This window comes from Rhynchophorus ferrugineus, unplaced genomic scaffold, assembly GCF_030347505.1.
Source record: "Rhynchophorus ferrugineus isolate W39M unplaced genomic scaffold, kcgeb_rfMv2 rfM1, whole genome shotgun sequence".
NCBI lineage: Eukaryota > Metazoa > Arthropoda > Insecta > Coleoptera > Curculionidae > Rhynchophorus > Rhynchophorus ferrugineus.
The window spans coordinates 19,310,422-19,336,735 of record NW_027472580.1 but is presented as its reverse complement, the minus strand read 5'-3'; the positions used below and the strand labels follow the sequence as shown (position 1 = coordinate 19,336,735).

Below are 26,314 nucleotides of genomic sequence, written 5' to 3'. Positions count from 1 at the left end.
GCAACAGAATTTAATATATTTGTTTTTGTAACTATAAGAAACCGTAGACAGCTAACAGATAAAGTATTTCTAATGTACTGTTTTATTGCACAAACCAATCACTTTTTTTCAGTACTTGACTGTGACTATGGGTGACTTAATTTAAAATCTAAAAAAATGCAGGATTGATTATTATTTCTACTGTAATGACATCATATAGCTCCTTCTTTATATATAATCAAATTACGTGTGCGTTAATATACGTCAAATATTTCAATCAATAAACACATTTTTTAATGCCATTCATTTGGAATAATTTACACAATTTTTTAATTTTGTATATGTAATGTGTGAAAAAATAACAAAAATATTTAAATAGAAAATATAATAGGATACTTTACGATTATGCGATTTTATAATTTCAAATAAATTTTTAAACAAATAAAATAAAATGTATCGTTTAATATAACATCCTTGAAATTTTAAATACTCTTGTTATTTACTATAATCTAATTTATGTCTTCTGTCTAAATTCTAAATTATTTTTTCATAACCCATAAAGTCTCTTGTTAATGCACTTTTATTGCTAGATCTATACGGCACTCATTCCACAGGTAGTTTTCTGAAAAACAAAAATTCGTTTATATTATCTATTTTTTAGACCTATTTTTTAATGTCCTTTTTAACGACAATGTTTATCTGGACTGGAGCTACTCCTTAGCGTGGGCTCTGCACGATGATTCCCGATATTCTCTCTCGGCCATCCCAGAAGTCTGTACGAGCAACAAATTAGATTTGTTTTTACGTAATTTAGTTTTATGTATATATCACATATAACCAGTATATGTCACAAATTATATTATTATTTCTCTATTGTTTGTGCTCGGTACCGCCGTTAAAGTGATCAGTTGTTAGAGGTTTAGGTAGATATTAAGCTAAATTGTGTGTATGTAGTAGAATATAAAATACGTGTAGCAGATAGGTTAATTAAGGTTTTTGTTTATTTTTATTTAGTTATTACAACGATTATTATGTGCACATTTTATTATAAAACGTTTTTTATTTCTGTAAATAATCTGTTTAATTATTTTTTACCTTTTAGTGAGTTATCTATTTTATAAAGAAAAATAGGAATTAAGAAACAATAATTGAAAATAAGAAACGCTTCAGGCTCTGGGATCCGCTACTTAATCCGAAATATTTGAGAAATGTTCTAACTAAACTAACTAAACTAACAACAAAATGACTTTGTCCCTGCCGAAAATCGAACACGCGACCTCCGCGTGTTAGCTGAACACTCTAACCGTTACACCGTAGGAGCAGTTGCATATAATATTTCTACGACCTCTCATATGATATGGGTAGTGCTTAAAAAGCAAACAATGGCTTTTGCACTGAACGACTTCCCATTTTGCGTCACTCAGCAGTAACCCAAATATCTGATTATTTTAGATAAAAAAATATGTGAAAACTTTGTACGACCCTTTGAAATTTGACGGATTCCGTCGAAAACATATGCACATGAATATAGAACCTCCACTTTTTTTGAAGTCGATTAAAAAGTATATCAATGATCTGCAGGATGCGTACTCGCAGGGAATGGATCACAGCATCGCCATACTTAAGAATTAAATTCCATGACATGTCTTACAGCATGATAATATAATTCAATAAATTTAATTTTGTTATTGTGTTAAGGCAGTAAATGTCAGAATATTATCATACATGTATTAGAAAATCAAAAATCATCTTTGCAATTTTTGCTGATTCACGATATGTCGAAAAGCGTCATTAAAATCCCGCTAGTCATTTAATTTGAATGAATTACAAATAGTTTTTTAATATATATCAATATTTAAACAGATAGAAATGTATACACAAATATATTATCAATTTCGTGGGAACTATTTCTCGACATTATTTAACCCATTAAAAGGAGATAAATAAGTTTTGGTGATTCTTTTTGTTGGTTTTCTGAATATAATTATTGACGACCCAAATATGAAGGATATGTTAACATGAAAGAATAATAATGAGTCAGTGTAATTAATTCTTGGAAATAATATGGATTTTCCAAGGAGTTTGTGTGTGTGTCTGTATGTTGACACAGAGCAGGACTGACCCTTTTCCAACATTTTTTTTAAATATACTTTTATTAATAAACATTAAAACATTTTTATTAAATTAACATGTTGTAGTATAATTTTATACCGGTTTAGAAAAATGTAATTAAAGTTCAAAAATATCTAGAAATGTATATAAACCAACTTACTGTAATATTTCTATTATTTATTGTTTTTTCGTGGTTTTGTTTTATTTATTTTCTAAAATATGTTATTTTAAAGCAGGATACAATGTAGCTGCACATTTTAAAAATGTTTTACTCACTTTTTACGTGGAAATAAACATTATTCACAGAGCGCAATTTATTTAAATATTTTTTCGACCAAAATAAAAAATCAACGAGTCCTAAAACGCCACAATTAATCATCGTTCGATTCAATAAAAAAGACATGACAAAACAAGATTTAGATATGTAAATTATGCAGTTAAAAATAGAGGAAACAAAAGTTCACCATTTCAGAGACGTAATATATTTTTGAAATAGCAATTTTTATTCCTATAGCTTTACTGGTGATATATTTAAAAATTAGAGTTCTACTACCACCATTCGCCAAATGGGATGTGACTTTTTAGTGTAGCTTCTAAATCTTTAAAGCGATTATTCTGGGTTTTATAACATGGTGGTCTCATAATAGTTATATACCCTAATTAGTGGGCAGCAGTTTCCTACTGAGTCATTGTTAACCTTTTGGATGGAATAATTTATTTCGACAATAAAACTTATACCACAAGATGATCACAATAACATCAAATCAGTGATTTTGCTGCGATATATCCTTATAATCGAGAATGTATCGCGGCACCGCCTAGCTGCTCAAATTATGCATCTAAACCATTCCCGAATCCACATAGACATTTTGATCAAAATCTGTTCATCAACATGCTTCAGTAACATATAGACGAACAGAAAAATTATATACTGCACCTCCAATAAAACAGCCCATTAACGCCATCAAAATGTATGGCGTCAGCATATCACGGTGTTGTATTAATTTTGAATTTGGTTTACAATGTTTCTCTAATTATTGTCACTATTGTTTTGAAGAAGGCTGATTCGGTTACTTGTATATTTAACTAGTATAATGATATTTACATTTTTTATAAATTGCTGTTGGCAATATATTCGGCCTAATAGATGACGTAGGTTGGCCTTTTTATTAAACGGGCTATATATACTGATTATTGTTGTGCCTTGACCAACTGATCTCGCATGCTTTTCAATACAGGAGTCAATTTGAGTCAATTTATACGTTGAAAGATATTGAAGACAATCTGTTAAATGAAGATCAAATAACTGTTTTGAAATTTGAAGTCGAAGAACAACGTTTGCTATGGTTTAATATTTCTATCACGGAGCAGTGAGAAACAGATATGTTTTGTTTTAATATTTTAACTGTTTCTTACCTACTGGTATTAATGATTATATTATATTACAGTTCTGTAGCATGTTTTCCTTACAGAAACTTGATACTAATCAACAAAAACATTGTATCAACAAATATATACCTAAATAAATTATTCGTTTTGTTAGCTTCCAATTAATTAGGTGTCAGCTTCCAGGTTGGAGTCTGCAGGTACTGGTTACAGAATGTGTCTTCAAGATGGGCGCCTCGATACTAAGCCTTTATACAAGGGAAGGATTGTATGACAGATAATATTGATCTTACAGCATTTGTTCTTAGTGAGGTTATTTTGCTGTTTATATATCTCAAAATGCTACTAAAGTTTTCTCTCAAGATTGATTTATGTAGTAGCCAAAATCTTGGCTTTATTGAACTAAATCTTGTGGTCATTATCTCTTCAGAGTTTAGAGCTAACGCATCGATATTCTTATCATCCATATAACATATATGATATTCTCAGATGTTACACTTACAATACGATGATTTTGCAATTTTTATTTCTCTTTTAGCTTCCCTAGTCACGTAAAGTGTCTGAGGCATATTTCTGGGTAGTTTAAATATATCCTTGACGTTATTATATAATTGTTGACGTTGAATTATATAATGAAATTAAAATGGGGCTCCTTTTCATATTCCAGGGTTTATCCGGAGTGAATCATTGGATTATAACCAGATGGTTTATCCATTATTTAATATTGGAAATTAACAACGGTACTTGGCATTACAAACCATTCCAAAAGCTAGTCGATCATACCAGTCTGGTCATTATCATTATAAGAATGCTTGTTAATGAAGCGATATTCACTATAGGCAACATATAAGGAAGGCTATTATATAAACTGGTGTGTTATATTTGAACACAGAGGTATTCTGTGTTTAAATATTCTGTATTCATAATACTATAGTTAAAAAATATTTATTCTTCAGCGAGCCTATGTATTATCAATCCAAAATAGGAATGAGTGAATTAGAACAGGAGAGAAATTGCAAAACATTTATCGAAAAGTATTGTTTCCTATTAAATAAACTAATACTATCTATAATTTAATATTGGAACTTAACAACGGTACTTGGCATTACAAACCATTCCAAAGGATATTTGATCATACCAGTCTGGTCATTATCATTATAAGAATGCTCGTTACTGGAGCGATATTCACTACTGGCAACATGTAAAGAAGGCTATTATATAAACTGGTATGTTATATTTGAATACAGAGGTATTCTGTATTCAAATATTCTGTATTCATAATACTATGGTTAAAAAATAATTATTCTTCAGCGAGCCTATGTATTATCAATCCAAAATAGGAATGAGTGAATTAGAACATGAGAGAAATTTCAAAACATTTATCGAAAAATATTGTTTCCTATTAAATAAACTAATAGTACGAGATGATATGAGATATATGTTCTTTATTTTCTCTCGAAATAATCAATTTCTAAAAGTAAAATCTCATAATAGAGCTCTGGCGTCAATACTTTGTATATTACACGAATTAATATAAAGTAACCTCATTTATTGTGGTTCACAATGTTCACAATCGTATTATTAACATTATAGTACATCCAATAAATATTTACGTATAATATGTAATCCAGATAATGTTAAACCTATTTGGAAATTAATTCCAGTTCCTTAAGCTTCCGTTAAAGCTTCGCTCAATTAGTCCATAATCTTAGAAAATTAGAGGTTGTAATTATGTCAGATACAATACGTACTTGAAGACTTGCACGACTATATTCAGATTGAAAAATCCATCTTCCTATTGTCGTGACTAAAAACGATGAGATAAATTTGTTTACATGCTATATCTATCTTATGTGATATCAGTTGTGAAAATTATTATGACAAGTTAACTTCGAACACATTATTTCAACTTGAGTAAATAAACCACGTATAAATATATGTCTTCTGTCTTATATGTCACCTTCTTCTTGTGGTATTTGCAGATTTTTGTCTGGTGGATCCAATATGAAAATAATATTGTTAATACCTCAGGCATAACAACGAATTTTATTCTATTTCAACATTGCTCCATCCGTACATGTATATCTCTACACATAAATGAGCTGAAAGGTATAACTTTAATAAATATACGAAAGATTATAATTCCCAATGAACGATTTAATGTTTCTTCCAAGTTATATTGTAAATAACATTATTTTTGGTCAAAATATATTTAATACGTTTTATTTTTACATTACAAATAGTTAATTACTGAATTACGAAGCGCTTATTACAAGTTTACTTCTACTAACAGTAAAATGTAAAATACATAAAAAAAAATTAACATCATGTTTTATATTTGAAAAAAAAACCTATTGAAATACTAACGTAAAAACCATGTTCCCACGAAAAAAAAAACTTAATTATTCGGTTAATACTGTCCTGTAAACTTGTCCAGTTACGAACTGTGTTCACTATCAAAGCCATCGGCTGTACTCAGAGGCTCTACCAGCTAGTTAACTCATCTTTATCTCCAGTGATGCGCATAACACGTAATAATAAATTTCATACCGTTTATAAATAATTAATCGACCGTAGTTTGTTTATGTTTAAACAAGACGAGGACCTCGACCGACGTAGCGGGTATCTTCGGCGTTTTCGTGCGTGTATGTTTGTGAATGAATAATGTGTTCAAAAAAAATAATTTCATGTAAGTACAAATTTTACTTTAATATACATCTATATTTATATAACGCAACTTATCATATTATAACTTAATTGATTAAATTAAAATAGTTATATTTTATATATAAATATTTATATAATATTTTTATATATATATATATTATTATATATACATTCATTAAATCATATCTAATTTTTGGTAGTTTAGCTACAGCTATTATTTTATATGAATAGCATATTTTTTTTATAGGTGGTAATCTAGTATAAATTGATTTAACAATATACGTTTTTAATATAGTTGATAAAATTACATCCATACACATTATTTTTTATTATACAGTATATTTTCTAATTTAATATCTTATTAATGTTATCTCTAAGGACTTTTAACGAATAAAATAAAAATATTATAGTATTATTTGGCATTTGTAATGATTATGATACAGATATAATAAATAATAAATAATATTTACATATCATACATTAGATGTTATTACGAAAGAACAATTAATTTGTATAGATAATTATGCACGATTGTTAAGCTTATTAAGGAAGTGATGATTTTATAGGATAAATCTGGTATTTTTATGTTTAACATGTGAATTTTAAATTTATTAATTTAAGACATTTATTTTTAACATTATGTATTGTCTATTGAGGATTTAAACAAAAATGAAATATGAAAAGATAGATTTATATTTATAAAAATGTCCTTCAATAGTATACCTATTAACGAATTCTTGCATCTAATTACTTCAAGAAGTTACTAAGTCAGTATTTGGTGAAACTAAATAGAATTATTTGGAAATTTCATTAGAAAACCTTGTGAAATTATGCAGGAAAATCCATATAGTTTGATTCATACCTCAATTTTTTGTGTTACATTTTTCTACTTTTATTAGCTGCTATAATGTTGCCATATATCACATATTATCATAATTCTTAAATGTATTATATACAAGTTTAGTTGAGAAAAACATAAACATAATATTTCGTTTCTTCCGAGAACCAATTAAGGTCGTAAGATCATCAATTCGACTGCGCATAACGTGTACTTTCTCGTATATTTTTTATTTTATTTTTCGCTAGCAAATTAACAAATAAAAGTTATATGTAGCTGTCGTCGTTCAGACTAAGAAATTCCAATGAATTAAAATGTTAGAAACAGAATGCTGTTAATTAATTAACCGGAAACAAAAAAGAAGACAATTCGAAATGATAACGTCGTTTACAGAGTGTGCAATATAGGATAGATTCATATTTTATTTTTGCGTTTAAAGAATCCTAAAAGATGCAGTATTACAACCAAGGCATATTAATAATTATTTAAATATTTTACAGTCTCCTTTTTACCAACGTTGGTTTATCAACATAAAGTACTAATCAGAATGAGCAAGATCTAAAGAATAAAGAATAAGGCTGAGTAGCACTTACCATTTTAATGTTTTCAAGCATATTTTCATCAGTTTCGTGGTCGAGCGTTGACTTAAGGTTTTTTAAGCAGCATATCGCACAGGACCAAATGATTCCCAAGTTACTAAGCCAATTGGAGATGTTTTCTTGTGTTACTCCTCACAATTCTATATATTCTTCTTGAATTTCACTTAATGCCTTTAAATGCTCGTCTTCTATTTTTTGCCCGTCTAGAATTCTCTTTGTCTTTAATCTAAAAAAAACACTTTTAAAACATCAAAACCAGGACTCACATGTTAAAATAGATGGAGCATGGTTGCCATGAACTTCAATCAACATTACGTATTAACTATATTAAGTAAAACTTCCTGAAAATGCAATTTACTTGATACAACTTCAGATATTTTCAACTCATATAAAAGAAATTTTGGGTACACTTCGACCAAATTACAGTTACTGAAAAGTGAGACAGTTGTACGCAGAGTTTCAAGACTTATTTTTATTTTAAAGACTAATAAAATGTATTCATACAGATGTATTCAAAAAGGATACAAAATAAAAGTTATTCCAAAAGAGCCATCCACACGGATACTCAACCGGAATATTGATGACCATAAGGTTTTGCTCTTTATATGGTCGGATCAGGAAGGTGTCTTTACAACTGCTCAAATATGACTAAACACAAAATTTGAACATCTACTGTGAGCAACAAATACTATTGAATCAGTAAGAAAATATGTGAAATTCAGTAATATCTCAAAGGTCTAGGTATTGACTAAACTGCTATTTATCATTTCGAATAAGTTTCGGTTCAAGTGAACTTTGTATCCAAGCTTAAAAGTACAACTCTGTTTAATTAAGGTAAAAATGGATGAATCATGGTGAAATCGCGGTAATAGACTCATCAAAAGTGATTACAGAATAGATGTTACCTGGCAAAAAAATCCCAACATCTGAATTCGAAGAAGAACTGCATTCCAACCTTCCAAGAAAAGCAGCTTAGTAGTTCGTGACTTACCGCCAAGTTAATATTTTATCAATAAATATCGTCTCGGAAATTTTTTAAAAAAGAAAAACAGCCAACAACTTTCAACCACAATCTTGATATACAAATTCAATTAATTAATTATATAGATGTCCGTTTCACATGTTGGTTCTAAAATAAACCGTTTTTATCTTATAAACGCATTCATTTGTCATATAAAAGGTCAATTGAAAAGTCCTCAGCCTACCATAGTAAAACACATTTTTTTTGGCAACATTAGTTTTTTTTTATTCAATATAATTCCAACATAACAAGGCTGATACACTGATTATAGTGACCCTCCCACTTTTCGATACCATTTTTACAGTACCATTTGTCCTTCAAAATAGGCCTCAGTTTGGCCAATCGCCTCTCTATTCGACGAAAATTTCTTCCCAGCGAGTATTCTTTTGAGATGTGAGAATAGTAAATAGTCGCTGGGGGCCATATCTGAAGAATACAGCGGATGAGGAAGCAATTCGAAGCCCAATTCATGGATTTGGCTTAATGAAAATTATTCCATGCGCGTCCCAAAACACAGACGCCATAACCTTGCCAGCCGACTGTTGCGCTTTCCCACGCTTTGGAGCGGGTTCATCGTGTGTAGTTTACTCGAATGACTCTCGATTGGACTTCGGAATGAAATGATGGACCAATCTTTCATCCATTGTCACGTATCGATGCAAAAACTCGGGTTTATTACGCTTGATCATCTTCAAATATTGTTCAGTTGTTATCTTTAGAATATTTGCCATTTCATTCAATTTCAATTTTTGGTAATTCAAAATCATTTTCTAGTTTTTTAAATGTTTTCATCGATAACAACCTCTTTTGGGCGTCTTCGGTGTTCACTTCACCATGTCTAAACTTAGCATAATAATCCTTGATGGTTGATTTTCCGGAGGCAGTATTCGGAAAGTCGCCATTAAGCGAAGTTTTTGCTTCAACTGTATTTTTTCCTTCAAAAAGCAATATTTTATCAACACGCGAAATTCCTTTTTATCCAGTTTTTTTTCACAATAACACAAGTTGCTTCACTTAAAATGCTATAATTCACAAACTAATAATCCGACAGCTGTCAAATTTATACACGCATCTTTCGAGCGTTAGGGCTAACTAAAAACATATTATACAATTTTATTAGTCGTATTTAATTTATCATGGCCCAATGGGCACCACGTGGTAGTTCTTGGTTTTCTCCGATATCCCAAACCACGAAGAGAATACGGAATGCTCTAAATAAGGAAGGAAAGATGAGATTAAAAATCTATATAAATTTTAACTTCAGATATACAATAACCTAAATTAATATCTTATAATAATCAATTTAATGTCGAATATTATAGGATTTTTCTGCCCAGTATTTCTATCCCATACTGAAATACCATAACTTAAAATATCTTTGCTTAAAATATCATATCATGATTATGCCATACTGAGAATATTACTGAAGCCTTGTAGACAAATGGAATTATCAGCCCACTTAAAAGAAAAAACGGAAATAAAAGGCTTACCTCTATTCAGGATTTGATGATTACAAGGATCTTTCCTTCAATTGCACTAGTCTCTCATCTTAAATCTATTATATTTTCTGGCAACATAAATATGTTTCACCCCGGCTTGGTTTGCTCAGTGGTCTTCTTATTATTGCGATAGTCGCGGGTTTGAATCCTACTGGGGTATAGTCGTAAATGTATGTTTGTGGTAATTTAACTTTTGTGAATGCCCAAAAGGCAAGAGTGCAAATCCGACAAGAAATTTTATCCCAAGCATGCCTGTAACCAGGCTGTGAACGGAGCCCGCGTTAAACACTAGCTCCAGTCCCAGATAAACTCTAGTTGGTAAAAGGGCGACCCCAAAATATAACAAAGAATATATATTTCGAGTTTATATTTTAATTATCTAGGGAAATCTTTTTATGTTCATCAAATACTGACCTGTCTGAACTAGTTATTTTACTATAGGCAAAAATTACCGCTATACAAATAACTGAAAATTAACTGTTTATCTAAGGAAACCCCACAATTTCAATTATTATTAACAACTGTTGTAACATTGTAAATTGTAAACCGTGCGTCAAAATATATTTTATCTTTTTACAATACAGGTGTAATAATTTGACTTATTTAAAACTATTTAAACGTAGTTATATATAATCCATTTAGTACTTAAAATAAAAAAAAACGTACTTATCAAATTATATTATATTAATTTTAAGAATAGTCAATTTCAGTTAAAATTTTAATTTTGTTATTTTTTTATTTAAAATAACACAAACTTTTAATTCAATTTAAAGCTAGTTCGTTTTACGGAAAGAGGTGACGACTTATCATATCAAACGACAACTGTAACAAAAAAAATCGATTTTTTTGATGAGCGATATTTTTTAGAAAACATCGGTATAGACATCGATACCAGGCAAATCTAATGATGGTTTGTAAACGCTATTGTAAGTTAAGTCTGTGGCAATAACAAATAATTTTTGTTTGATTATTCTGAAAGAAAAAAAAAACAAAATATTTTTATTAAATCAAAGTAGCGTATGCTCTGTATAATATAGTTAACATTAGTGACGCGAATCAAATGATAATTACTAGAAGACTTATTGTGCCGACCATTCACGAATTATTATCTCCCAAATTTAACGATTAGAGAACAAATCTATATGATTGATCTTTGGAAATAGTAATTCCTAAAAAGGGCAATGTTCAAGGGCAAAATGTAAAAATTACCGTTATGGCCAGAGAGTCTTCCTCCCTATCACCGCATATTTAATCCACATGAGTTAATATGGTTGCAAAGAATTATTAGAATAGACAAGGATATTTAAACCAGAACTGTGTAAATTTATGGAAAGAAATTGTCGAAAATAACACCTTCGGCTTATGTGAGCTCGATCGAACACATTGAAGAAGAAATTGACAAATGGTAGAATCTTGAGCAAGTTTTTAATAGATTAGAAATAAACAGCTTAGCTATTAATTATTGATTAGTGTTTCTGAAAGTTACAGTGATTGGATAAAACTTAATTAATGTAACTGTAGGAAGTTGTGTTATAGAGTGCAAGCTTTATATGCGTGTGTGTTATTGTTCAGAATATACATGAACATTTGGTTAACATGTATGAGGAGAGAAATAATGTTTTGCAAATATGGTAAATGCATTAAGGAGAATGCTGTGATTAAATGTAGTTTTGTAGTTTTATCAAGGAAGATGTATACAGGTAGTAACAGGACAAATAAAAACTAATATAGTAATGACTTTACAAGAATACATTGCATCGAAAAAAACAAGCACTAAGCGTAAAACCTGAATATACTCTCTAATGAAAGTAAAATACATTACTCAGATATGCAATTGTTAATTAGGTGGATTAGGCCTTCGGGGGATACCTCTACATAAATAAAACGTGCCTAAAACCTTACCTATACTAGTGTGGAAAAAAGTTCAATCTATATATAGTAAAACAACTCTAACCTATAAATTATTGTGGCTGTATAATTAATTGTTGTTTTAAGATCTTCAATAGTATATGCATTTGATGTACTATAATGTTATAATAAATTATAATACATAACGTTTTTGTTTCATTATTTTATTTAGATCAGAATTTTATTACATGTCAGAGCCAAATGTACTAAAACTCAGAATTGTTGCGGCAACATTACGACGTTTTGACAGGTCTTCCCTGTCACTACTGTTTTGAATATACTATACATATTCTCTATAGCTTATGGTTATAATTTAAGACCGAATTTGAGAGCTTGTGAGAAAATAACAATGCCACACTTACACCAGTTAAACACACGACCAATTTCAATGTTCTCCACTCAATTTATCAATAAAATATTTTTTATTGTTAATTTGAATAACCGTTACCTTCTGCAAGCACCGTATTTTGTTTACCGAAATAGACTTAGAATTTTAAAATAAAGAAAAAAGTATTACTGTAAACTTATAATTAAAATATGTAAACGATACAGTAAAAACAATTCACCCTAAAAAATTGCAAGGCGAACAAAACCCATATTAACACCGACTTTCAATAGAACTCAAGACATTTCCAACATTCGGATATCGGATACGTTACCAGATCCTCATATATCATAGGATATCTTGCGAAAAACGGTACTGTACGACTGTATGTGACCCCTTCATAGGTGTGTTCGTTTATCCCAAATGAAATGTATCTGGGTATCTCTAATTTCATAGAAAAGAAACCTGTTCCGGTGTGAAGAAAAATTAAGTGGGGCATATATAATGATGGACGATGTGTTTTTGTTGAAGTTTTTGGCGATTAATCGTACGGTAGTGACCGTTATAATCGCGAGTATATCAACAGTTTCGGTTTAGATTGTGTTTGGACGAAGAGTATTTGGATGTGCGGCTGATCACTGAGGCGTTACTGGGTAAAACAATCGAAATTAACATGAGTTCAAAATAGTTCGATAATTATAAGTCTTTCTATTTTTTCAAAATTTATTTTAGTCGGATAAATTCATTCAAAAAAATTTGTTTTTAAAAATTTCTTACCTGTTGTTTTGGACATTTAACTACAAGTAAGGTAATTAAATAATAATCAAATTAAGAGACATATTTTCTTGTGAGCAAATACGATTAAATAATAATTCATGTAACCAAATTATGAGAGTTCAGCAGTAACATCATTGATAACATCTTTTTTAAATTCTAGCACCTACATCTAAAAACATCATATATACAAGTTTGGTTAAATTGTAAATAATTGTTTCCCTACTATTTTAATAGCTATATCTTAGAACAGATTTTTTCTATCTAGCCATTTCCAATATCAAAAATAATTAATAAATTAATAAATTTAATCATTAAGGACTCTTAAGGAGATAATCTGTCCAGAAAATGTGAAAACCTGATTTTTATAATCTGTATTCATAAATATAGGTGTGATTTAAAGTTGTCCTTATAGCATGGTAAATATTTCATATGTCCAGCTTTTATTTTTATTGTTAATTTATTCCAAAAATTTCAACACCTACTGGCTTAAAAGGCTACAAGGTTTCTAAATCATAATAATAAACGTATTTTTATGATTTGTGACACATGAAGGGCCTTGGGAAAATAAACTAAATGACAGTTGACTCAGAAAAAGGTTGCTAATACTTCAAATTTTTCCAAGAATGTGAAAATAAATAAACTGCGTCATTCGAAGTAATGATATTCAACAACTTAGGAGTTATCGCATTGTAAAAAAATAGTCTAGACCACATTTATATAGAATGCTTTTCTGATATTATGAAATTATGAAATTTTATTAAATAATTTTAAAATAATGCAATATTTATCCATAGTTCGCAGCCTTATTAAAGAACGCTTTCACGTAAATAAAAATATTATAATATATGCCAAGCCTGAATGGAAAAATCTATTTTAATCGGCAGTTAAACAAGTGAGGTGATTTATCCGTATGTATCTTTCGATATAGTTCCCCGAAATTTTCCGTCATATCAGCATTGTAACATTCCCGAAATATAAATATTTTTGTTTTTTCCAAGCTCTCCTTGCATATTAAATAATACAATTTTCTGATGTTAAAATTTCAGTCAACACTAAAACTTGAAATTAAATTGTTGAAATAATCTTTTTGTCGGAAAAAATATGGAATTTTTTAAAAGAAAAGCACTCATAACTGTATATTCAAATATGTCACTATCAAAAATTGAACAATTTAAAAACAATCACCGATAGCTTACATCCAATAATAATAGTATTCCATTTTGATACATATTTGTCATTTTGATGACACCAAGTAAAAATACAACACGCAATCCAATTATATTAGATTATTATTTTTACTAATAACTCATAAGTTAAGATTATTTCATTTACCAAAATTAAGGGAAAATGCTATAATTATTATTCCTTAATGCCGTTATTCCCAAAATAATTTGTCATAAAAAATAAAATAACATCCATGAAAACATCTTACCTACTTGACATCTCTTTGAAAATTTTAATTGATTAATTAATTGGTATGATCAACACTTGTCTATTTACTATACTATATAGTTTTTCGTCGACTATTTCAATAGATATACCGCAAGTCTCAAAAAAATTCTTAAAAACTAACTGTTATTTAACCCGACTAAAAATCACCTATCACAATATCGTACTATACAATCAAAATATATTTGTAACTGACTAAAATTCAAATTATATATTGTAAGTTATATATATTAAGTATATTTATATTAAGTTCAGCGGCACTGATCCGTGTTATATATTTAAAAGATCTGATTAATAAAAGGAAAATATTTTGTTCATAACGCGTGCACAAACTAGTATACTTGCCAATTTAATATTAAATACGTTGATGACTTACCTTTTTTTTTCTTTCCTTGGGTATTCCAAATATCAAAAACTAATAGAAAAACAAAAAAATATACTCTCAGACATAGGACACTTAGATGATAATTTGTCCAAAACTTTCTCTAATCTGTATTCAGAAATGTAGGCTTTAAGTAATACTTTAGTATTTATAATATCAAGAATAGCAGTGAAATAAAATAAAAGTCTCATATGTCCAGCATATATTTCTATTGATTACTTATTCAAGCTATATCAACACCTACTGACTTAAAAGGCAATAAGGTTGTTAAATTACAATAACACACGTTCATACGATTTTATGATTTGAATGGAATTTAGTACTGGAAAAATAGATTAAACCGAAAATGACTTAAAAAAATACCAATACTTTTCCAAGAATTTGTCAGTAAATAATGAATAAATACAGCGTCATTAGTACTACTAATTCTTTACCATCCTTCAGGCCAAAATTAGTATCTTTGACTGGCCGAAACTAATATCTCTAATTGATTTTAGAAAGTTATCACTGTGTAACATTAATGAAATAATAACGAAACAAATTAATAAATATTAATATTAATACATTTAATATAATAAATATTAAAATATGAACAGTTTCATCATAACAAACAGTGAGAGCTTACATCTAATAATAATAATATTTCAATTTGATATCACTTATTTCATGATATCAAGTCAAAATACAAGACGCTGTCCGAATATATAGTTTTAATTTAATTATTTTTAATAACAATGCATAATTCAATTAAAATTATTATATTTGCGAAAATTAAGAGGAATGTATTACCTTATAATGATTATTTCCTACTGCCGCTATTCTCCCAATAATTTTGCATGAAATATAAAGTAAACGCAATGTTAATATTATTTGCACTAATATCTATGACAACATCTTACATACTCGATAGCTCTTAGCGAGCTTTGTTAATTGGTATGATGAACACAACAGCTGTCGATTTACTATGCTTATCATTCTTTCTTCGACTATTTCATTAAATAAACCGCAAGTCCAAAAATAATTCTTAAAAAGTAGCGGTTATTTAACCTTATTAAAAACAACATCTTCGTAACTGACTAAAATTTAGATTATATATAAAATGAAATGTATGAAAAAATATGAAAATTCTCCATAATATATAAATTATTGTTACAGATGTTAATATTGTATTGTACACTAATATGTTACATTTGTGAATGTGATGCTAAATATGTTGATGTTTCATCTAAAAATAACAACCAATCAATCAGGGGAAAACTACATTAATAATCATGGTACTGACTTCTGACTGACTATATTCAGGTAAATATAGCGTATAAATAATTAAAATATATACAGAGCCTTTACTTATAAAATAAAAAGTAAAATACTATAAGATTTATTTATAAATATATAACAAATAAATTTGATTGATTTCACAAAAAACGCATAGAATGGTTTCATTGATAATTTTTAAATGAATGACGAGAATATGATGCAAACTACAAATACAAAACGTAAGATATCGTTCATTCACCATTACAACATACAACATAGAATAATACAACGTTTTTATCTATTCAGTAACTACACAATATATAATAAATAAAATAAAATTGGTAAGAATATAATATTGGGAAAAAGTTTATTCGAGAAAAAGCAAGTAAGAGGTTAATTGAAAATTCTCCGACCTACCATAGTTAAACTTTTTTTTTGGCTAAATTACTTTTTTTATTCAATATAACTCCCTTCAAGGATGATACAGTGATTATAGCGACCCTGCAACTTTTCGATACCATTTTTGTAGTACGATTTCTCCTTTGTTTCAAAATAGGCCTCAGTTTCGGCGATCACCTATTCATTCGACGAATATTTCTTCTAAGTGAGCAATCATTTGGAACTAAGAACAGGAAATAGTCGCTGGGGGTCAGATCTGGAGAACAGGTTGCATGAGCAAGCAATTCAAAGCCCAATTCAGAGATTTTTGAAATCGTTTTCACTGATTTGTGCAACGGTACATTGTTTTGGTGAAGTAATACTTTCTGTTTTTTCAAATGCGGCCGTTTTTTGGCGATTTCGTCCTTCAAACGGTCCATTAATGCTGCGTAATAGTCGCTTTTGATAGTCCTTCCTTTTTGAAGGTAATCAATGAAAATTATTCCATGCGCATCCCAAAATACAGACGCCATAACTTTGCCAGCCGACTGTTGCGCTTTCCCACGCTTTGGAGCGGGTTCATCGTGTTCAGTCCACTCGGACGACTGTCGGTTGGACTTCGGAGTGAAATGATGGAGCCATGTTTCATTCATTGTCGCATACCGCCGAAAAAACTTGGGTTTATTATGCTTGATCTTCTTCAAACACTACTCCAAATCATCAATTCGTCGTTGTTTTTGGACAAAAGTAATCTCGCGCAGCACCCACTTTGCACAGAGCTTTCTCATACTCAAATATTCGTGAATGATATAATGTACACGATCAGTTGATATCTTTAGAGTGTGTGTTATTTCATTCAATTTCAATTTACGGTTATTCAAAATCATTTTGTGAATTTTTTAAATATTCTCGTCGGTAACAACCTCTTTTGGGCGTCCACTGCGTTCACTGCCTTTGGTGCTCATTTCACCAGGTTTAAACTGAGCATACCAATCCTTGATGGTTGATTTTCCTGGGGCAGTGTCCGTAAACTCGACATCAAGCTAAGTTTTGCTTCAACTGTATTTTTTCCCTTCAAAAAGGAATATTTTATCAACACATTCCTTTTTATCCATTTTTTTCGCAATAACAAAAGTTGTTTCATTCAAAATGCTATAATTCACAAACTAAGGATCCAACAGCTATCAAATTTATACACGCATCTTTTGAGGATAAGGGCTAACTAAAAAACGTATGGATTTAATTAGAATTACTAGCGCTACTAGAGTAACGTCATATATTTGTCAGGCGGGGTATTTCTCAATTGATCTGTTAATCACACAGGACAGCAACTACATACGGCATTTTGCTCGAAATTTTTTTTTGATAAGGTAGATATTATATTGTGCGACTGACTTGTTCAGTGAAAAAAAAAACGGTGTGTTTATTTTAAAGTGGAAGGTAATGTTTAAAAACAGGGCTTTTGTTAATATTAGAATAGAACTGATTAGATATCCGTCCAATAATTAAGTGTAATTTAAGGAAAAATAAAATACTTATTGTTTTAAACAAATTATCATCCTCAGACTATAGTTATAGGACTACTTTCTAAATAATAAATGAACTGATAACTGAAGTAATTTTCACTATAATCAGGATTCATAATATACATTACCCAGTAGATCTAAATACAGATGTACTAGAAATCGGTCTATAAGCAGTTTTTTCTGGACCCATACATCTATTTTTAGATAGGTTTTTTTAATTATCTCCCAGACATCAGTATGATGTCGGTTATAAAAAATTGAATGAAAAACAAGAGCAATGAGTGAACTTGAACTTCGTCCAAGGTACTTTCATTTTGCCTTTACTTTACATATCCTTTTAAAATAAATAAAAAAAAAGATATATCGCTTTCACTCATTTTGTGTCCCAAGCAATTAATTAGAACGTACTCTCATGAACTGTCTACATAAAGTTGTTATGCCAGTGACTCTGCAATTAATATCCTTATTCTTTCAAACCACAGTTCTCTATATAGTTAGTGCTGTCTATGTATAAAAAAAAATGTATAGATAATTATTTCGGTAAAATATGCTATTTTAATTCTAGTGGAATTTTTTAATTAACTCTTACATTAGATATAGTTGGTAAAAAGATCAGTGCATCAGTATTTATTTCTCAAATTCGAATTAACTACTAATTAGAGTTTAAGCTAAAGTTAAGAGTAATATTTTGACATTATAGAAATTCATGTGCATTGGTCCGCTTCAATCTTCTGACTTCGCTGCGCGTTGTTCACTATCTCTATCACTACTACTTTGCTGTAACTTTGTAAACTTATTTCAGGTTTTAAAGCGAAATCTTGATTAATTTTTTAAAAATCCATTGGACATTGATTCAGACATACCAGTAGAGTTCTTTGATTATGAGTCTAATCTCCTCAAATTTTTGAGTAACCTAATATTAATACAAATGAAATAAGTCCATTATTTCCTATACACATTTTCAATAATTATCTAGTTGCACATGTATTAGCATTAGAGAACTATCGATATTTCATAAAATGTCGATTCTTATTTTACCAATATCGATATTTCTTCACTTCACTCACGCAACATTACTTTCCACTCAAAATTGATTTAATAGCCAGAGGAAGAAACCTCAAAACAAAAGTCCGATATCCACCTTCAAAAATTTTAGATTTTTAATATCGGTATTTGACTTGCAAGTCAAAAGTTCGATTCTCTCTCATAAATAATTTCTTGAAAACAGAAAAATATAGACGAAATATGGATTTTTTCGCACATATTATTTAATTTTTTCTTTAATGTATCATTTACAATTACATATTAATATAGTAAAATATAATACTGTCACTACCTTATAGTCTCCGCTATCGCATTACATAATTTTCAATAGTGAATCCGTTATTACTCTAGAAATTCTGAGTGTTCTCGACGATAAAGTATTTTTAAAAAAATCGACTTCAAAAAATTAATATGGTATTCACTAAAAAGTAAAAAATAATCTAATTCATAATTTTAACACAAAAAAAACGTTTTAAAATAAAATATGTATATAATAATCGTTGCAATAACTAAATACAAATAAACCAAAAACTTATTTAACCTATCTGCTATACGTATTTTATATTCTACTATACACACAATTTAGCTTAATATCCTCCTAAACCTATTTATCTTTGATGCCATAGCCCAAGTAAAAGTACAGCTCGTATGAGGAAAATAGAACTAAAGAAAAAATGTGTGAAAGTAAGGAACGGTTCAGGCCCACTACCTAGAGTGATTTAACAAATGTCCCAATCAAACAAGAACAAAACAGCTGCTCTTCTGTAGGGAATCGAATCTGCCACCTCCGCGGATGAGTGGAGTTATTAACTATTACACCATAGAAACAATTGCCTGCAACGTTTCTACGATGTTCTATATAATATGGTTAGTGCTTAAAAAGTAAACTCACTGACTTCTGCACTACTTCCGATTTTTCGTCACACGAGTTCAGCTATAACATCATACACCAATATCTGATTATTCTAGATAAAAAAATATATGAAAACATACTACTTTCCCCCCTGCCCGCCAACAGATCCTAACTTGGTTTCAATGGGATAACCTCGAAAGTGCATCATATCATTATTTAATATTAGGTTATATTATTATATTACAATCATTAAGTATAGCACAAAACAGTGGAATTATACTAAGAGTATGTGCATGTTTCTGCGAACTACGCTTATACATATTCAAATTTAATGCCAATAATTGCCTTTTCACGTCAAAAAATATGCTGCTATGATATTTTAATTAATCAGGTGCAGGAAGAAAAAATTGTAAAGTTGTTACCAACCGAAAACTTATAACAGTAAACATATATCACCGTCAATACAACGTTAATGAATAACTATAGACATAGCAACCACTTTACACTTATATTCAATATTTCTATTTTTATTTTCATTATTATATTTTGAATTATTTTTTTGTACCAACTATTTGCTTGAACATTTCAATCTAGAAATTTGAAATTGATGGTCTTCTTATTTTCACAGCTTGCAAGCCTTTAAGAATTTTTAATTTTTTTTTGGATATATATTATAGAAATGTCTCAGTTAAAAACGAAATTTTAAACGCGTTTATCTCCAAGCAATTTTTTCGATACAGTTAACATGATATCTCAAGTTCTATTGAACCGATTTACTTAATTACTTTACTTTCTGCGTCATTCTTAACTAACTATAACAAAATAACTATTTGCAAAAACCATTTCAATAATAATATTAATATTGAAGCGACACTGACGACGATGGCCGATGACACGATGGCAAAAATCCATGAATTGCTTCCTAATCCACCGTATTCTCCAGATCTGGCCCCCAGCGACTATTTCCTATTCTCAGATCTCAAAAGAATGCTCGCTGGAAAGAAACGTTCGTCGAATGAAGAGGCGATGGCCGAAACTGAGGCCTATTTTGAAGTAAAGGGCAAATAGCCAAAAAATGCAATTTTAAAACTCATTACCTTTATTGGTTGATTTGAATAAATGTACCGCTCTAACTTGTCAAACAGTTTCAAATAATTATGGTGATGCTGCTCCACCATATTTATCAATTGAAATAAAATTACAAGACATGTTGGACCAAAATACGCTCAAATTCTGCAGGGACTCTTCTCTCTTTTATTTTTCAGAGCTATTGATGAGTCAATGGTTTCCAAGTACTTACGAGACGATGTGAAAGATACGAAATGATCGAAAATACCCATCACTTCAAGCCATGTTAATAACGCGTTTATAGACCATCAATAAAAAAATCACAAACATAAATTCAACCGTGAATATTGAAAAATACATTAATATAATTCCAAATAAGGCAATATAGTTGTCAAACCAGTATTTAATTATTAATAGAGATTACCAAAATAAGAATATAAATAGAAAAAGAAAAATATTTTTCGGATATTTAAAATAATATGTTAATAGAAAAAATAATGATTATTGTTATTTTATTAATGTGTCAATATTATTCAGAATACTAAACATACAAGCGTCACCATTATGAAGCTGTTTTTTTTTATATTTCCTAACCAAGACAATACTATTGATATGAAAAAATTTTAGTAATTTCATTCAAAAATTTAAAAGAATGAAAAAAGTTTGGGTATCTGATGTAATACATAAACGAAAGACGTAAGGTTTAATTCATTCACAATAATATGATGTAACTGGCAAATAATGTTTAAATAACTAAACAAAATTAAAATACTTCTTAAGAACTGTTTTAAGAACTATAAAACAGTAACAAATCATTTACTTCCGATAAACAATTAACCGTGTTTTTAATACCTGTTAAACTATTCAGACAAGATGAGACGAAGTTTTAAAACAATAGTAAGAGGTAATTTGTTAATTGTAGATGGAAAAAACAACTGCAAAATATGCCTGTCAAGCAATTATTCTTAATTAAAATGAAACAAAAATAATGCATAATCACTAGACCGCGGAATCAAAAATAACGCATCAGAATGTTTTAAATGACACTAAAAAAATCCCGTAAAAATGTACGAATAACATAAGTATAAATTATGAATCATCAGGAAATAAAGCATTATTTAGAAAAGATAATTATAATTTCTTATTTTATTATACTAGGTGTTTTTTTGTATTTTGATCAGCGATACTCACTGTTGAAAATGCGAACTTACAATATAATAACTATTAAACAACCAAAACTTATTATTCAATGAGATGGATTTAATTTTTCTTTACATACATTAACAGTTTTTCAAGTATTATTATGTTTCGTTGAGTTATTCAGAGTATGCTATTAATGATTCTTAAATCTTCATTTTCGATAATTGTTACTTTGTTTATTAATATTGCAAAACTTATTGATCGAAAACCCAGACCAAACCCTTAAAGAACTTTCAGAGTGCTTAGTGGAAAACTGCCAACGCTAAGCTGAGAAAAACGTGGTACAATTATTATAAAACCTAGACAGTTGATGATTGGAAGAATGTAGTTTGGTTCGAAAAATCACCGTTTACATTATTTCCTACAAACGGTCGAGTTTATGTATGGATAACGGACGGCCTGTTTCTGTCACTTAAACAAGGAAGAAATTGCAGTTGCAGCAGCAGTTTTCAGCTGGGCCTCCAATTCACATCACTAGCTGAATTTTTGACAACTAGCATATTGCTGACAAACTCTTACTATATTTCTTGCTATATTTCAAGACGCAATTCATGATAATACCTTCAACACAGCCAAGTATTGGTATGAGGAGCATCAGTATAACATCATCTTCCATGGCAAGTACAATCACCAGACCTCAGTATAACTGAATTGTTGTGGGGGGGGGGTCTTAGAGCAGAAAGCGAGGAGTATATTTCCATTTCCAACATTACCGAAGCAATTGGCGGATGTTTTGGTACAAAAATGGAACAACATTCCGTCGAACACTATTCAGACATTTTATAAATTTATTCCGCGAATAACTCCAGCTGTTTTAAAATCAAATAGTGACCCAAAACCTTATTAAAATATAAATATATAATGTATAAGTCAGGTGTTTATATTAACTTGTCCTTCCCCTACATATTGTATCAATTTTTTCCAATAAATGTATTTTAATGATAAATGAACGAAATGAATTTTAAAAAAATCTGAATAGATGTAAATATGTAATATTTCAGGCATAATGTAGTATTGTTAATGTATAATTTATTTAGTAGTTTAGTGGACATTAATATAAGTTAATGTCAGGAAATTATTTAGATTTTTGGTTTGGTGTCGGTAGAACAGCAGATGATCATTTGATACATTCAAAATTAATCTCGGTTAATCCTGCAGAACTTTTTTATGTCTAGATATTGTATAAGTTTGAATTCGCTAGAAATGACGAGATTAATTCATTTTGACTTATTAACATACAAATTATTAATTAAGCAAATTATTGAAATTAAATAAAATAAATTAAATAAATGATTTCTTCTAAAAAAATAAGAACTGTTTGAAAATGCCGAAGAACAAGACATCTTATGTATAAATATTACATTTGCTAAAAGAACAGATAAAGACAGATCATTAAAAGCTTGTAATATTGTTGTTACTAAAGTAAACCTCTCATTTTATTTAAATATCGTGACTTTGCATGTTCTCATGTTTTAGTAATTTTCATTATCCGCCTTTATATCAATGAATCACAAATATATCATAAATAACATAAAATGTATTGCTTATTCTTGTTTTTTATATTATAAATATCGACATGTGACATTTGATTCAAAAGTTATATAAGTCATGGAAATGATATGACATGAAAAGTTTTAAAACCAACAATAAATACTTTTCTTTTGACCAAGCCCCCTTAATTTTCTCGCAGATACCTACGTTGTATAACAAGTTAAAAGAAAATATATAATATTTTCTCATAATGTTAATTATCATTGCTATTTATGGCATCTTGCCATTTTCTATGAAACCTAGAAATGTTTCAAAATATATTTTAAAGTCTCCTTTTTTACCAATGAGGGTTTATAGGGACTGATCTACTCTTTAGTGTGGGTTCTGAAAAACGTTCCTCGGCATTAAGCCTAACGACTAGCCAATGACCAACTTAGAGACCATCTCAGAAGAAATCCAGTCTTACCCAGCTGACGTGACTGGGAGGGTTATTCCCTCTCAGATCTACTGTTGTCTATAAAGACATTTATAATTACCATCATAAACATAAAGTATATCCATTCCCCATCAGGATTCGAACTTAATATATGGATATTTAATGATAAATTAATTTAAAGAGACCAAATAGAATATGCCATATAATCAAAGTGACTTACTTGACAAATGAATGTTAATTGAAATTGAAAACAATGGAAATAGATAGACAATATAAACTGAGGACCGTGATAGTTGATATAAACCAATTAAACATGTTTGTTTATGACCTCAGTTAAGTGATACATAAAGATATCAAATTAAAATCAAGATTTGAATTTGTATCGAATTCAATTATCCTATTAGAGGACGCTTGTTAAATTTTGTCTCTCTAAATTAGAGCAGTTTAAAAAACATCTAGTATCTATTACCATGGATACTTCTGGATCAGAATCTCACTATTTTGGTGACAAGGCCAATATTTACGATGGAAGATATCACCTTCAATCCTCAAAAAATATACATATGGACTAAAATGTTTCAATTTCTTGGCTAAGAAGCCGATGGTGATTATTTATATTAGCTGACAGATTGAGTTGTAAGAACATGCATACTGACAATCATGTTGGGCATCAAATACACTGACAACTTCAACAAATTAACTTTTGCCTTATAATTTGATGGAAAATATATTTCACTGTTACTGCCATAGATAATCATTGTTAACTAATATATGTTTAGAGTAAATCATATGGCTCGGTGAATGGAGGTAAAACGAAATGAAACAGTGGTATTTACATTATGTGACCGTTATTTATTGGCAATATAAAAAATGTAGAAAATACAAAATAGATAAAGCGGATGGCGGTGTTACCTGGAGACGAGGCTTGGGCAGTCGATGGTGGCACGTCTAAACCAAACGATGGTCGGTTACTGAATGATTGGAAATACCCTTCAATAACATCACAGATAAACGTCTCGGGGTTGCCAGCTATTCGTTATCGCGTTCTATCGCTGCTGGCACCCCGCCCGTGTTCAACATCTGGGATTATATTTTTGGGTATTTTGTAGACCGTTGCTCCACTATGTAAAATTTGACATTCCTCAAGGTCGCTATATATGTAACATATTAAACAATATAAACATTATTAGTTGTTATCCATTGTGAGATATGACATCACACACATTGTACATCACTCACTACATATACACGATTTGTCTATATAACAAATATAAAAAGATATTAATAACCACTATAACAGGTCTATTGAAAAGTCCCCGTCCTGACACATAGATGGTGCTACTAGAATTAAATCCATATTTTTTAGTTAGCACTAACCCTCAAAAGATGCGTGTATAAATTTGACAGCTGCCGGATTATTAGTTTGTGAATTATGGCATTTTCAGTGAAGCAACTTTTGTTGTGAAAAAAACTGATAAAAGGAATTTCGTGCGTTGATAAAATATTGCTTTTTGAAGGGAAAATATACAGTTGAAGCAAAAACTTGGTTTGATGCTGATTTTCTGAACACTACCCTATGAAAGTCAAGCATCAAGGATTGGTATGCTAAGTTTAGACGTGGTGAAAAAAGTGCGGAAGACGGTGAACGGAGTGGACGACCAAAAGAGGTTTTTACCGAGGAAAACATTAAAAAATCCACAAAATGATTTTGAATGACCGTAAATTGAAATTGAACGAAATAGCAGATACTTTAAAGATATTAAACTGAACATGTATATCATATCATTCACGAATATTTGGGTATGAGAAAGTTTTGTGCAAAGTAGGCGCCATGCAGGCTCACTTTTGCAGTGTTTGAAGATGATCAAGTGTAATAAACCCGAGTTTTCGCATCGCATATGTGACAATGGATAAAGCATGGCTCCATTATTTCACTCCCAAGACCAATCGACAGTCATCCGAGTAGTCTGCACAGAATGGACCTGCTCCAAAGCGTGGGAAGACGCAACAGTCAGCTGGCAAGGTTATGGCGTCTGTATTTTGGAATGCATATGGAATAATTTTCATTAACTACCTTGGAAAAGGAAATACCATCAACAGCGACTATTACATAGCGTTA

The 26,314-nt window shown here is 29.8% G+C and overlaps 1 protein-coding gene across 3 annotated transcripts in view; it reads left to right on the top strand.

Annotated features, from left to right (window-relative positions):
* The first annotated feature begins 5,940 nt into the window (after positions 1–5,940).
* LOC143195879 (major royal jelly protein 9) overlaps positions 5,941–26,314 on the top strand; it is a 55,306-nt gene continuing 34,932 nt past the window's right edge. The window contains exon 1 of one of the 3 annotated variants that reach the window (XM_076403413.1): positions 5,941–6,166. In XM_076403413.1, coding sequence (XP_076259528.1) covers positions 6,142–6,166 — 25 coding nt within the window. In that variant the 5' untranslated portion in view covers positions 5,941–6,141. Of the gene's footprint in view, positions 6,167–12,861; positions 12,988–26,314 lie in introns of those variants that run through there. The other 2 variants (XM_076403391.1, XM_076403399.1) reach the window with 2 other exon arrangements.